At 38.6% G+C, this 14386-nt stretch overlaps 1 protein-coding gene and 1 pseudogene across 1 annotated transcript in view; one reads left to right on the top strand and one right to left on the bottom strand.

The window, feature by feature from the left end:
* The window catches only part of LOC101577139 (zinc finger protein 14-like), a 48559-nt gene that overhangs the window by 30966 nt on the left and 3207 nt on the right, over positions 1-14386 (top strand). Inside the window, exons 2-3 of the mRNA XM_023705950.1 lie at positions 12014-12140; positions 12569-12629. Coding sequence (XP_023561718.1) covers positions 12014-12140; positions 12569-12629 — 188 coding nt within the window. The remainder of the gene's footprint in view (positions 1-12013; positions 12141-12568; positions 12630-14386) is intronic.
* LOC111813871 lies at positions 7008-7429 on the bottom strand (annotated as a pseudogene).

Below are 14386 nucleotides of genomic sequence, written 5' to 3' on the forward strand. Positions count from 1 at the left end.
TTTCCTCTTTTTGATGAAGTTAGCTAGGGGCTTGTCATTTTTTTTAATCTTTCAAAGAACCAGCTTTTTGCTTTGCTAATTCTTTATATTTTCTTCGTCTCAATTGAATTAATTTCTGCTCTAATCTTTATAGTTTCCTCCCATCTTTGGGCCTTGGGTTTGGTTTGCTCTTCCTTTTCTAGACATTTGAGGTGCACATTAGGCTATTTATTTGGTCTCATTCTGTTTTCCTAATGTGTAAGTTCACAGCTATAAGAACTGCTTTCATTGCATCCCATAAATTCTGATAAGTTGTGCTTGAATTTTCATTGAATTGTAGATATTGTTTAATGTCATCTGTAACCCAATGGTTGCTGTGAAGGGTGTTGTTTAATTTCCATGTATTTATGGGGTTTTTCTTGGTTTTTTTTTGTCATTTATTTCCAGTTTCATTGCACTGTGGTCAGATAATATGCAGGGGATAATTTCTGCTTTCTTGCATATACTTAAGCATGACCTATGGACTAGTATGTGGTCTATTTTAGAAAATGTCCCATGTACAGCTGAAAAAGTGTACATTCAGCTGTAGTTGGGTGGAACACTCTGTATATGTCCAGTAAGTCTATTTGTTCCAAGTTCTGGTTCAGTTTTGCTACTTCTTTGCTAATTCTTTGTCTGCTTGACCTATCTTTTTGGGATAAGTGAGTGTTAAGGTTTCCTGTTAAGATTGTGGTATTCGCTATTAGATTTTTCCATGTTAAGATTTGTCTTATATAGTTGGGTGCTCCCATGTTTGGTGTGTACATATTTATGAGTGTTACCGCTTCCTCTTGAATTTTTCCCCTAACCAGTATGTATTGGCCTTCTTTATTACATTTAATCATTCTTCGTTTGAAGTTGAGACTGTCTGCGAACAGTATTGCTACTTCTGCTTTTTTATGTTCTCGGGCATGTAGTATTGTTTTCCATCCTTTCACTTTTAGCCTGTGAATTTCTTTATGAGTTAAGTGTGTTTCTTGTATACAGCGTATTGTTGGATTTTGCTTCCTAATCCCCTGTGCCAGTCTGTTTCTTTAAATTGGTGAATTGAGTCTATTTACATTGATGGTTATAATTGAGATGTATTGACTTATAATTGACGTATTATTTACCTGCTGTTGTTTACCCCCTTTTCCCCTGTGTTTATTTGTTTGCCCTATTTGGTGGGTTATTTCCATTCTCATTCTTGGAGTTCTGGTCATTTTGATCTCTCTCTAGAATATCTTTTAGTAGTCTGTGTAGGGTTGGCTTTATCATCATGAAATTCTTTAGTTGTTCTTTGTCATGGAAGTATTTTACTTCTCCATCAAACTTGATGTTTTACAGGATAGAGTAGCCTGGAATTTGTTTTCATAGAGGATTTGAAGTACTCTGATCTATGCTCTTCTTGACTTCATGGTTTGTGAAATGAAGTTTGCCATTTTTCTGATGGGTTTTCCTTTAAATGTGATCTTTTTCTTTTCTCTAGCAGCTTTTAGTATATTGTTCTTGTGCTGGATTTCTGGGATCTTGATTATTATATATCTGGGTGTGTTTTTAATTAGGTTGATGTTATTTGGAGTCCTGTATGCTTCAGTTACTGAATGTCAGATTGTTTCCCCATATTTGGGAAGTTTTCTGCCATTACTTCCATCCATATTCTTTTTTAAAAATTTATTTATTTTTTATTTTTTTCCATAATTTTATTGAGAAATAAATAGTAATGAGACAGTTTCTAATCAAATTGGTAGGACAGTTCCAATAATTAACGCATTGTATACTGCCTTCCTAGTGGTTGTTTGTTGTACAACATGCAGAAATGATATCCTATTTACAAAGTCTATTAGAACAAATCCCTCTATTCCTTGAATTAAGAGAATGTAGCTTTATATCTATCCTAACCATTTTGAATACACAGATACAAAATGGACATTCATCTATATCCCTTTTTTTTAATTAGTTCCATCATTTAAATATTATAGTATGTGAACTCAGCAAAATATTCCAAAATAGTCCAGTAGTCCATAATAGTATTGGGTCTTCCACTTGATTGGCAATGTCAGAAGTTGTTGACCTGAGTCCCCTACAGCTCAACATAACAAATGGCTTTATTTCTTGTACTTCATTTTTATACTTTTCTGCTGGATGGTTAAGACCAAGATAAAGCAAGACCTATGTAACAAGAATTGTAGCTTTTGGATCTGATAAGGTCAGTCAAATCCCCTCAGGCTTTATCCTGAGGCCCTGTACCTCAGATTGTAGATCCTTTGTCAGGGTCAGCCATGTGGATGAGTCACGGCCATTGCTTGGCCAATTTGCTCTCTGTGAAAGCCTGAGAGAATTTTTCTCTCCATGTGACTCTCCTTAGGCACACTCTGCATCATTGATCACTTTCCTCTTTGGCCCCATAATCTCCTTGATCAGAAAATTTGGGACACTCTCGAGTTACATGACGCTAGTCTTAATTGACCTTGGAAGGCTAGGGCCAAAATGTTGGCTTTCCTTGCGGCCCTCCTTTTTCTCTAATTTTTGGTCTGCAAACTTAGGTTGTTAACCCTCCAGAAGAGAAGCTTATTGTTATTGCCATATAACCTAGACTGTTGAGCTTAACCTCACTATCTGTCTGAATATCAAACACCCTAGGCATGACATGGAACAGGTATCTTTCATAAAGTATTGATATGTTAAACTTTAAGTCCCTACAGAATATGACAAAAAAATTTTTAATTAAAATATATTTTAAAAATAGCAATAAAGAATTATGTATGTTTACACATAAGTCCAGGAATCTAACCATATACACCATTGTTGCAGGACAGTCCCACAACACTCCTTTTCCTGTCTCCTGCCTTCATTCACCACCCCCTTCTTTTTAAAACAGTCATCCACCCAAGAGACAGCATGGCAGCATCTAGCATCCATATTCTTTTTATATCATTTGTATTGACTCCTTCTTTCTCACTGATGTCCATTAGTCTCATGTTGTTCATTTTGCATCGTCTTGCAGATGTTGAATTATTTTTTTCCTGCATCCTAGTTTTTAATAGATCTTTTCTTACCTTTTCACTAGCTGCAATGGTGTCCTTAAGGTCTGAAACTCTATCTTCACTTTCATTCAATCAGTTTTCCCAGCTTGTGATTGAAATTTTAAGTTCTTGTATGTCTCTTTGACTCTGCTTCATGCGATCTATTTCTTTCCTATATTGCTCATTCAAGGATTCCATCGTTTTTTTTATTCTCCTCTATGTTTATCAGTGTCTTCTTTAGAAGCAGTTTTTCTGTCATTATAGTTATCCTTTTTTACTTCAGAGGTTATGTCTGATCTGATTTCCTCTATATCTTTCTGCAGATGCTATTAATTCAGAGATTTTAGCTGTGTAATTCCCAGTTTCTTCTATGCTAGTGTCTCGTGCATTCATTCTGGGTGGGCTCAGGTCCTGAAATTGTATTTTGCTCCTTTGTCATTTTGTGTAGCACTGTTTGTGCAGTTATAACCTTAGCACCTATCAAAATTCTTACCCAAGAGAGATTATATGGTATTAGCAGTTATAGTTTTTTATTTACAGAACTACAATTAGGAACACTAATAATGGGTGTTGATATTTAGCAGTTGACAAACCTTTGTAACTAATGGGTTTGTATTTTACACAGTAAGAACAAGCATTATGTCTGTGTAGCTAAGCTGATATTAAATTGGGAATTTGTATTTAAGTTAGTTCCCCTAAGTTCTGTCTGATCACCTCCCCTTGATGTACCCAGGGTTTTCCAGGCAGACTAGTTCACCCCAGTTATCTTTTGCCCCTTCTGTTGGTCAAGAGAGAAAGAGGGAGGGTGCTGTCGTGGATCTGGTTCTAGCAAAGTGTCTTAGCTTACCGGGTCCAGATCTACAAAGTTTGAACTTGTCCCGATGTGCGTGGCTTGGGTCTGGCTGCTGTGTTGTGCTCAGCTTCTTCCTACCGCAGCCCATGGAAGTGAACCTGCTATGCCCCTCTGGCAAGATGTTCTGCTACTGTATTAGCTGGTTGGTTCTGGCCCCTAGCCTTTCTGCAGGGACTGCAGCTGGAGAGTTTCACACCAGGCTTGTATGCCAGGTGTGGGCTGGGTCTGGAGGGGTCCGGCGGGCACAGTGTAGTGGAAGTTCTTGTATGTGATATTCTGAACAGTAACTTTGAAGATGACAATATGCAGTATAACAACCATTGTTAATTTCCTATCATTTTCTTTTGAAATTCTGTATTGGACCCAGCCATTCCTCTGAGTCTGGCTGCCCCTCCTCACCCTGAAGACTGCCAGAGAGATCAGGTAGGCTAGCTCCCAACACCCAGTCTTCATGCTGGAGCTCTGCTGACTCCAGCCATCACTCCTCCACCTGACAACTTCCTGGGAGACTCAGCAGCCATAGCCCTGTCCCCTACAATCTTCCCACTGGAATTCTGCTGAGCTCACCCACCCGTCCTTGATCTGAAGACCACCAGGGAGATTTGACTGCTACAGTGACTTGCAGGAGCCTTGGGGAACACTACCCTGGACCAATCCACTATCAAGAGAGCCTTGCACAACTTTGGCCTGCAGTCATCATCATCAGATCCTTCTTGAACTGTGGCTTCCTCCCCCTCTTTAATGAGGTAGAAATGACATTGAACTCCACACAGCAGGAGCTTTGGTAAGCCTACCCTACCCTCCCATTCTCCTGAAAGCCTTGCTGACCTGCAACCTGCCCATCTACCATCACTGCAAAAAATGACAAAAGGAAGAAACAAAAGGCAATCTCAGACCTCTAACCCACCAAAAACAAGTCCTGGAGACAAGGTCATAGAAGAACTTGGAAGTCACACACCTGAAGTATCTGAGATGATAGCAACCGTGGTAAAGGAACAACTCCATCAGGCTATGGAGAAAATTAGATGAGAAATAATTTCTCAGGTAAAAAAGAAAATGACAGCAATCATGAAAGAATTGCTTGATACACCTAAGGAACACACACACACGAAAATAGAAAAGAATAGGAAAATAATGGAAACATTGAATGAACAATACAAGAAAGAAAATGCATGAAACAGACTCAAACAGATATCCAGGACACTAAGGATTCCATTGAAAGCTGGTAAAACCACTTGAATGAAACAGAAGATAGAATTTCAGACCTTGAAGATAGCATTGCAGCTAATGAACATGAAAGGAAACATCTCTTAAAAACAAGAAGGGCTGGCCAGATAGCTCAGCAGGTTAAAGCGCCTGCTTAGGCAGACACAGGGACCAGGGTTCAATTGTTGGCATGCTGTGCTGATCCTGCCCCTGGGGCACACTAAAATGGTGATTGAGACTGAGTGTTGTGGCATGTGCCTGTAATCCCAGCTCTTGAGAGGCTGAAAACAGGATAATCACTATGAGTCCGCTCTGTGTAGTGAGACCCTGGCCTGAAGTACTTGAGATCTTGGGCTTGAAGTACTTCATTGCAGACCCTGTAGACCCTGTACTAAATACAAAAAGAAAAAAGCCAAGCAACAAGGAAATAACAGTACAATAGCTGCAAGATGATACAAAGACAAATAATATAAGACTAATAGGTATTAACCAAACAGCCAGAGATAACACAAAAGACATAAAAAGAATGTTTGCAGAAATAGTAGCAAAAATTTCCAAAGCATGGAAAAAGAATCTGATATACAGATAACTGAAACATATAGAACTTCAGCTATCCATAATCAAAATAAATCATCACCCAGACACATGATAATCAATAACTCAGAAATTGAGCAGAAGAACAGAATATTCAAAGCTGTTAGAAGAGGCAGATCACCTATAATGGAAAGCCCATCAGAATCACTGCAGATTTCTAAACACAGACCATCAAGTCAAGAATAGCTTGGAGTGAGATATTTGAAGTCCTGAAAGAAAACAGATTTCAACCCAAATTGATGTATCCTGAAATTTTGTACTGTTTGCATTGGTTTTTTAAATTTTTATTGTCTTTAAAATTAAAAAAAAATTGCTTATTTTCAGTGGAAAACAATAGAGTGCGCATCCCAGTGAGGAATCTAAGGACCTGAATTGGAAGTTGTTTACTCCTTGGGCTTGAAGTACTTCATTGCAGGCTCTTCTGGCCCTCATGGTTTGTACTGAGAAGTCTATGATTTTAATTGGGTTACCTTTCTACCTGGTTATTTCATTTTTCTCTGGCTCCCTCTACAAACCTGGGGTTCTTTGGGTTGTTTATGGGGTTTTTATTTTGGTTTTTTGCTGGCCATGTGGTAATTTAGTAAAGATATGCCTTGATGAGATTCTTCTTTCATAATTGTTTGGTATTCTATTAACATCACTTATACTTTAAACTCTTCTCATATTTAGGAAATTTTCTTCCATGATTTCTGTAAGCATGTTAATGAATCCATCTGTGCTATAGTCTAGTTTTTCTCTAACTCTCATTAGCCTTAGAATGGTTTCCTTGTTATCATCTAGTAGTTACTGGATTGTCTTCTCTTGCTTTTTTTTTTTTTTGTCCTTTATCATAATTTATTATGTTGTCCTCAACATCTGACATTCTGTCTTTGCATTGCTCATTTTTGTAATGAACTCTATGGCTTTTTAACTTCAGGTATTTCTCTCTAACATCTTTTTGAGAATGTGGAATCCATGGTTCAAATTTTGAGCTATGTTAGTTAGCTAATCCAGTTTTTTTACTCATTTCCCCAAAATTCACAGTGGGTATACTGAGTGAAATTGCTGCAAATATTGGTTCATTTCCCCTTTGAAATCATAATCTTCATCCTTGCTAAGAACTTTTTAGAGATTTCTTCTACCTGGTATTTGTATCATATCCACTGTTTTTTACATTGATGCTGCCATCAACAAAATATAGAGAAGTTGTTTGCTAGCAAGAGTCAGTTATTTGTCACAGTTGCAAAAGCTGATGAATCTAAGATCAGTACACTCACACCTTAATTCTATTTTGCATAACAAGTTTATTTTTTAAAGGCAAATAGACAAACATACATTTATGCAGATTTTAACTTCTGTCCTAGGTGTGCTGTTTTCAGTCTCTAAACGTTTTTAGTTCAGTAATCATCATCTTCATCTGAGCCCATTACTTTTCTTCTGTTGAATTTAACTGTTGTTTTCTTTTCTGTTTGTTGGCTTACTTTTTCAAGGATTTCTATTAAACCTTGTTCTGAGACCTTCCCACCCAGCTGTCGTATCTTGCCATCTGTATAAGGTAATTCTCTACTGCTTTTGCTTTTTCAGGCTTTACAAGTGCTAGGTTACTTAACCTGGCTCAGGCTGATTGGTCCAGAACTTGAGCTAAGATACCGTTTCTCATTTCTGCTTCCCTATGCTTTGCTTCCTGTTGTGCTGCATTGTTTGGATCCCCGTGTTTCGCCTGCAGCTCGGCCAGCCTCTGCTTCCTCAGTGCCTCCAGCTCCTTGTCCGCCATGGCCCAACTCATGCGCGGCAGCCGCCACAGCCACCACCCAGGCCACCCCGAACAACCTCACACACCTTAATTCTATAATGAAAGATGGGCTAGAGTTGGTACCTTCTAGCTGTGTCCTTACTTGGAAAGTTTGGCCTCTTACATATGGATGCATCTTATTAAGGGCTCAGACCTCATGATCATATTCATTCCCAAATTGTCCATCACATCTTACCATCTTGAAGGGGAGTAGGATTTAGGACATAAAATTTGGGGAAGCGTTGCTATTCATAGTACAAGCCTCCAATATACAAGGATGTACTATATGATAAGCAGTGTTGTGGACTGCATGTGACTTAATGTTTCCCTAAGGATTTCTATACTGATTTATATCCACACTGAGGTCTTTTGGAGAACAGAAACTTAATGGCTGTATTTAGGATGCAACTCTAGGTGTTATGAAGGAAATTAGACAAATTTCCAAGAAGAAAATACAAGTTTGACTACCTTTAATGTTGAGATATGCATAACAAAGATCATTGTAAGAAAGGAAAATTGTTTCCACGTTATGAAAGACTTTGATGCTATCAGACCCTTTGCTTACCCAATAGAACCAGAGCCAAAAAGTACTATATGAGATGGAAGAAGATGTTAGAGACAGTTTAAGAAGTGATCACAGGAAATGAGCAGTATCACCAGGCAGTGATGACAAGAGTCAGCCTTACAGTGACAGCCCCATGTAATATCTTGTCTAAATGCATTTCTTTCCACTCTCCCCATTTCTTCTCCAAAGTAGATGTATGTTTTAGCAGTGCCATGTCTCTTCTCTTACTTCTGATATATGACTGCTTACAAGACCATTCCATTGAGTTCTCCACCAACAAATTTCATGTTCTCATACTCTAAACAAATTTAAATTTGATTCATTGGGAATGTAAAAAAAATTGCTTTATGGGTATAATTTCAGAAAATTGACATTATCTGTTATCAAGTATTATAAGGCAGAAGCTATCCTTTCCTTATTATTTTTTACCTCCACCTACTGCTTCACTGTTTAGTATAATTCTGTCCTCATTAGTTCTTTTCCCTGGAAAACTCCAAATGTTCTACAGGTTTGAATAAGAACCATGTTACCTCTCACTTCTATATAATAAAAACCTGTTTTGTGTGTGTGTGTGTGTGTGTGTGTGTGTGTGTGTATTTTAAGGCCAGAATTATTCCTCTTGTAATCACATCTTGTATTCAAAACTACATTATCATACACTTAGAAAGTCAGTACTTCTACATACATTGTTTGTACATTAGATTCTTTCATCTTCCTAATGATCTTAGAAAGCCCAGTTCCATTTAAAACATTGGTTCTTGCTGAAGCACCAGAGGATAGAAAAATTACTGTCACAATATTACACAACTGGAAATGGAATTAAAAGCACATCTGTGTATACAGATAGAGTACTGGATCTCTGCATTTGCTGTCTAGTTCAACACAGAGATTGATATTCCTTAACTCATCACACCTCCTTAATGCTTGTATCTGTCCATGATTTCTACCTGCTCATGGAGGCAGAATCTTGGTGCACTAACCAATTGTCTATTACACTGTGTTGACATTTTTGGGATATTTACATGATCTCACATAAGATGTTGCCAGTAATATCTATATATCTTTGTGGATAATGATTTTGGGCTCTCTTGAGTCTACATCTCCAAATGTAATACATATGCAGTACTGAAGGGCTCTGTCAGTTTTCATGAATATTGTCAAACAATTTACCCAGTGTCTGCAGTAGTGTATTCGATGTAAGCATGAGTTCACAGCCAGGTGTCAGACAGCAAGGAGTTTATTCTGCCTGCTGAGGAAACGGAATACATAGAAAAACAGGTTTGGGGTAGACCCAGAAAACATATTGACTGTAGATATGATTGTCTGGTACTGTGATGAGTTGCCAGAGTTGAGGTCTGGAACTGATGTTAGCTGTAGTAAAGACAGTGTAAAAATATTGCACACAAGTAGAGAAATAGTTTACCAGTTTTTCTTACATCACTTCTTACAGAAAATATGTAGTATCTTGCAACAGCTAATGGACTTCACTGCAGGAGACTTGGAGTGTATCTCAAACAATTTGAATTGTGACCCATAAAAATTTGGTCAACTCATTATTAAGGTGTATTCATAGAATATCCTGTATAGTCTTATAATTAAGTCTTTGTCTTTAAATTAGCTCTGTCAGCTCTGTCCTTTCCACAGATTCAATGGAAGAACAGTAATTTGGCCAAGTGTATAATTAGAAACAGAATTAGCTTTTTTTTTTAAAAAAAAGTATCAGTTATTTGATTAGGTTCTTAGTTAGAAATTTAGAACACTAATTTATGAGGATAAATTCCATTTGTCAGAGCAAAAATGGATCACAGGTACACAGCTTTGATTTTTGCTAAAATCTGTGAGTCCACTGCTTTCTGATCCACCTTGTGCTGCTCTGAAATCTGCTATCTTTCTTGGTGTTGAAGATCTCGCCCTGCTGGTGTCTGGGTTTCCGCAGCTGCTGCTTCTTGAAGTCAGCATCAGTGAGGTGTTTGGGGATTTTCACTTTGCTGATGTCATTTTTTGTAGAGGTGGCAATGACAAATTTCTGGTGTGTTCTTCATAGAGGAATATGATTAAGGCTAAGAGGCCCAATCACAAGTAGCAAGCCACCGGCCAACTGCTTCAGAAAGACCACTCTCTTGCCTCTGTGATGCCCAGTGAGGATGATCAAGATAGTGCCAGGAGTGATGCTAGCTCGAAGTTTCCACACATGCTGACTGAGGGTTTCTTGCCGTGGCTCAAGAGCTTTCGGATCACATCTTCAGTAGAGTAGTATCTAGGTGTTTTTCAAAAGTTAACCACCCAGCTACCTCCATTCTTGTCCCCACTGCCCGGTTTTGTGATTATAGCAAGAAATTTCTCCTTCTTTTTTTTCTCAACCTTTGATTTACCAGCTGTGTACTTTCTCTTGTACAAAGTCTTTCTGGAATACATAGGCTATCAGGAGTATCTACCAATTCCTTAAACCGGGACAGGATTTCAGCTGCAGTGGGGCTGCCCCTTCTTGGACTTGTGGGGTGGGGGCAGGGATTGAACTCAGGACCCTGCACTTGCCAGGCAAGTGCTTATTCTACTGAACCTTCTTAGACTTTTTTTTGCCTTCTTCACCTTACCTTTTTTACCAGTACCATTGGCAGAAGCCTTCTGGGCTTCGAGTTTCTTCTCTTTAGTGTCTGGCTTCTCAGTTTTTTCACATGCCATCTTGCAAGATGAGAAAGAGAACTCCAAAATTAGCTTTTAATATTTCCCATTTTAAACATGACTTGTTTTGTGTTTTTGGGGGTTTTTTTTGCATTGCAAATCATATGCTATCCAAAATCTAAATGAGTTCCCTGACTAATAACTTGTTTTTAGCCTATAAAGTACTGAATTTTCACTTGAGAGATTTTAAGAGTCTTAGAAGTTCTTCACTCATAATCCATGTGGTCTGTCCTGGAGCTTCCTCTGGGCTGGCATTTGGGCCACCATATATGACTGGCAGCAAATACTCATTCTCCTCATCCTCTCTGGGCTGGGGGCATGGCTCCCTCCTGTGACTAGAAGCATATTTCTCACTTGGTTGGTCCATCCCCACATTTTCCTTTCTATTATATCTTAGACATCTTTATATCTCTGTGATAGGCTGGCATTTCTGGTCAGTGAGTTCTAAGATGTCTGTCTTAATCTTATTTTGTTACACATTCTCCTATGAATACTGTGGTTCTTTTCATTAACATCATAAATTACCATTCATGTATTTTACTTTGTACCTCATTACAGTTTTGTCCATGAAAGCAGTTTCACGTTTCACAATGATGTCCAAATACAGATCAGAGCGGGAAAGCATACGTTTCCTAGATAATAACTTGACTATGTTCTGTCAGATCAAGTCATTAGATATTCATCTAACCCAGTTCTTTGTACTCCACATCTGATCTAATAGGCCCTCTCCATGAGTCTGCTTTACAGACAATATAGAAATAAAACAGGGGTTATCCAGCAAGTGAGCTACTATTCCCATTCTGCTATTTCGTTAGCAGTGAATTCTCATCTAACACCAAAATTCATGTCTGACAAATGCATGTGGATAAAGAATAAGTTTGATGTCAAAGGTGTGTAAGCATTTGTGAGATTCAGCTTCATTTGAGTTTCTTTTTTTAATATTTCTGTAATTTTTAACTATTTTTATTTATTTATTTTTAACTTTTTTTTAACTTTTTTATGTGTTTAGTACAGGGTCTATAGAATCTCACTACACAGATCAGACTTGTACTGATCCTCCTGTTTTCAGCCTCCCAAGAGCTGAGATTGCAGGTGTGTACCACCATGCCCAGTCTCAATCTTGGTCTCAGGGTACCCCAGGGGTGGGTCCAGCATGGCGTGCTGGGGATCCAACCCTAGTTCCTGCATCTGCCTAAGCAGGTCCTTTAATCCACTGAGCTATCTGGCAAGCCCTCATTTGAGTTTCTTATGAGTAGATTTGAGATATTTCATGTGTGAATCTCACTCTTCTTTTTGGAAATGTATTTTTAATGATTTAGAAAGCAGTGACATTTGAGGATGTGGCTGTGATCTTCACCATGGAGGAGTGGGCTTTGCTGGATCCATCCCAAAAGGAGCTCTTCAGAGATGTGATGTGGGAAAACTTTAGGAATGTGACTGCTATAGGTAAGGGAGATACTTTCTCACTTTTACAATCAGAAAGCATTGGTTTTTGCACAACATTGCATTTACTTTATTGGAATATGCACATATTTTCATAAATCTTTCAGACATGAATCCAACTGGAAGCTAATTTCTTTAAGCTTGTGTATTTGGTGCAGGGTCTCACTGCGCAGCTCAGACTCGTAGTGATCCTCCTGATTCAGCCTTGCCAGCACTGGGATCACAGGCGTGCACCACCACAGCCAGCTTCAGTGGCCAGCTCAGGGGCGTGTGGTGCTGCCAGCACAGCATGCAGTACTGGGGATCAAGCCTATGTCCATCGGCTTGCCATGCAGGCAGTGAGACCTCCGAGCTAGTTCCCTGGCCCCTGGAAGCTAATGTTTTTATGTAATGTATTCGCTCATCATTATATTTCTTTTTCTACACTTTAGGAGGAAGCTGGGGTGACCAACAAATTGAAGATGAAGACAGAATTTTCCAGAAAAACCTAAGGTAATTTGCCCTCACAAGAATGTTTTTCAAAGGCCAGAAATGTGAGAGGATACTACGCAAACAACACATGTTAAAAAAAAAAAAATACAGAAAGCAAGGCATGGTGGCATGTGCACAGAATCCTACCGCTTGAGTGACTAAGACCTGAGGATTGCCAGGAATTAGAGGCCAGCTTGTGACACACAGTGAGTCTGAAGCCTGACTGAACTACTCAGGGAAACTTTGTCTCGAAAATCAAAAAACATATAGAATGAGGTGATGTTCAAATTTCTTTAGTCACAAAATTTCTCCAAAGATTCATTTTTATTTTTGTTTTTTGGAGGAACCAGGGATTGAACTCAGGTCTTTGCACTTGCCAGGCAAGTGCTTATTCTACTGAGCCATCTCCCCGGCCCCATGATTCGTGTTTAATAACTAGATTCTGAAAAAAAAATCTAGAATCTGATGATTGAATATTTGAAATCTCTCAATATCTGAAATATATGGAGTATTGACGTTATGCAACAAGAGATATTATGTAATAGATAACAAATTGTATTTAGGTATTTACTATAGGTATATATTAATTGAGAGACAAGTGCAGAGTATCTCATTACATATATTTTTTAAAGACTTTCTTGTCAAATTATGTAAATAATGCTACATGTATTTAAATGTGATATACACATTCAGAATTTGCAACCCTGGTAACCTTGAAGAACTATTAGGGCCAGCTAAATAGCTCAGCTGATTCACGTACCTGCAAGCAGGCACAGGGGGTGGGGGTTCAATCCTCAGGCCTGCTGTACCAGCCCCGCCCCTGGGGCACACTGAGATGGCAATTGAGAGTGGGTATAGTGGCACACGCCTGTAATCCCAGCACTTGGGAGGCTGTAAACAGAAGAATCACTATGAGCCCGATCTAGTAGTAAGTCCCTGAATACCCTGTAGACCCTTCCCTAAAACACAAAGAAAAAGAAATATTAAATATGCAAATGAATACCCCTCTTTGGATAATAGCTGTTTTCAAGAGATCCCCAAAAGCATTTAATCTAGTTTTGTTCCAAATCCAGTATTAAAAGATACCTTCCCATAATATTTTAGGATCATAGTAGTATGACATCTATGGAAGCATATTTAGGAATTGCTTTAAAAATAAAAATAGAAATTCCATTTTATCCAGCTATACTTGTATTGGGTGCATTCCCCAAAATTAAAGCTATCATATTACACTGACATGTGTATATCTGTTTGTAGCAGTAAAACTTAGCAAAGTCAAGCTCCAGACACAGCCTGGTTGTCCATTCACAGATGTGTTGAGAGAAAAGATGGGGTACCTGGGCCAGATGGAGCATCCTGAAAAGCTGTGGCACATTCATGCTCAGCCTGGACAACCTACTGATTGAGGAGACTCAGTCTCAAAAGACAAATAACTCTGAGAAAATAGCTCAGTGCTCAATCCTAGGTTCAGTCTCCAGCACTGAAAATGATGCATTTTGCATATGTAATGGAATGGCATTTGGCTGTGGAGGAGGATGAAATGATGCATTTGCCAAGATACGCATAGATCTGGAACCCATGTTACATTCAGTAAGATAAGCACAGAAAGTCCTGTATCATGAGTTATATTTTATTTAAGAAATACCAACTATGATTAAGAAGTAAAACAAAGGAGGGATGTTAGAATTGGACACAATGAAGAGGCTCAGTGGAAGGATGAAGGGTAGTCACGGAGAAAAAGGGTATGAAAATAATCCCATATGTTATGCATATGTAGC

This window comes from Octodon degus, unplaced genomic scaffold (genome assembly GCF_000260255.1).
Source record: "Octodon degus isolate 3935 unplaced genomic scaffold, OctDeg1.0 scaffold00233, whole genome shotgun sequence".
Taxonomy (NCBI): Eukaryota; Metazoa; Chordata; class Mammalia; order Rodentia; family Octodontidae; genus Octodon; species Octodon degus.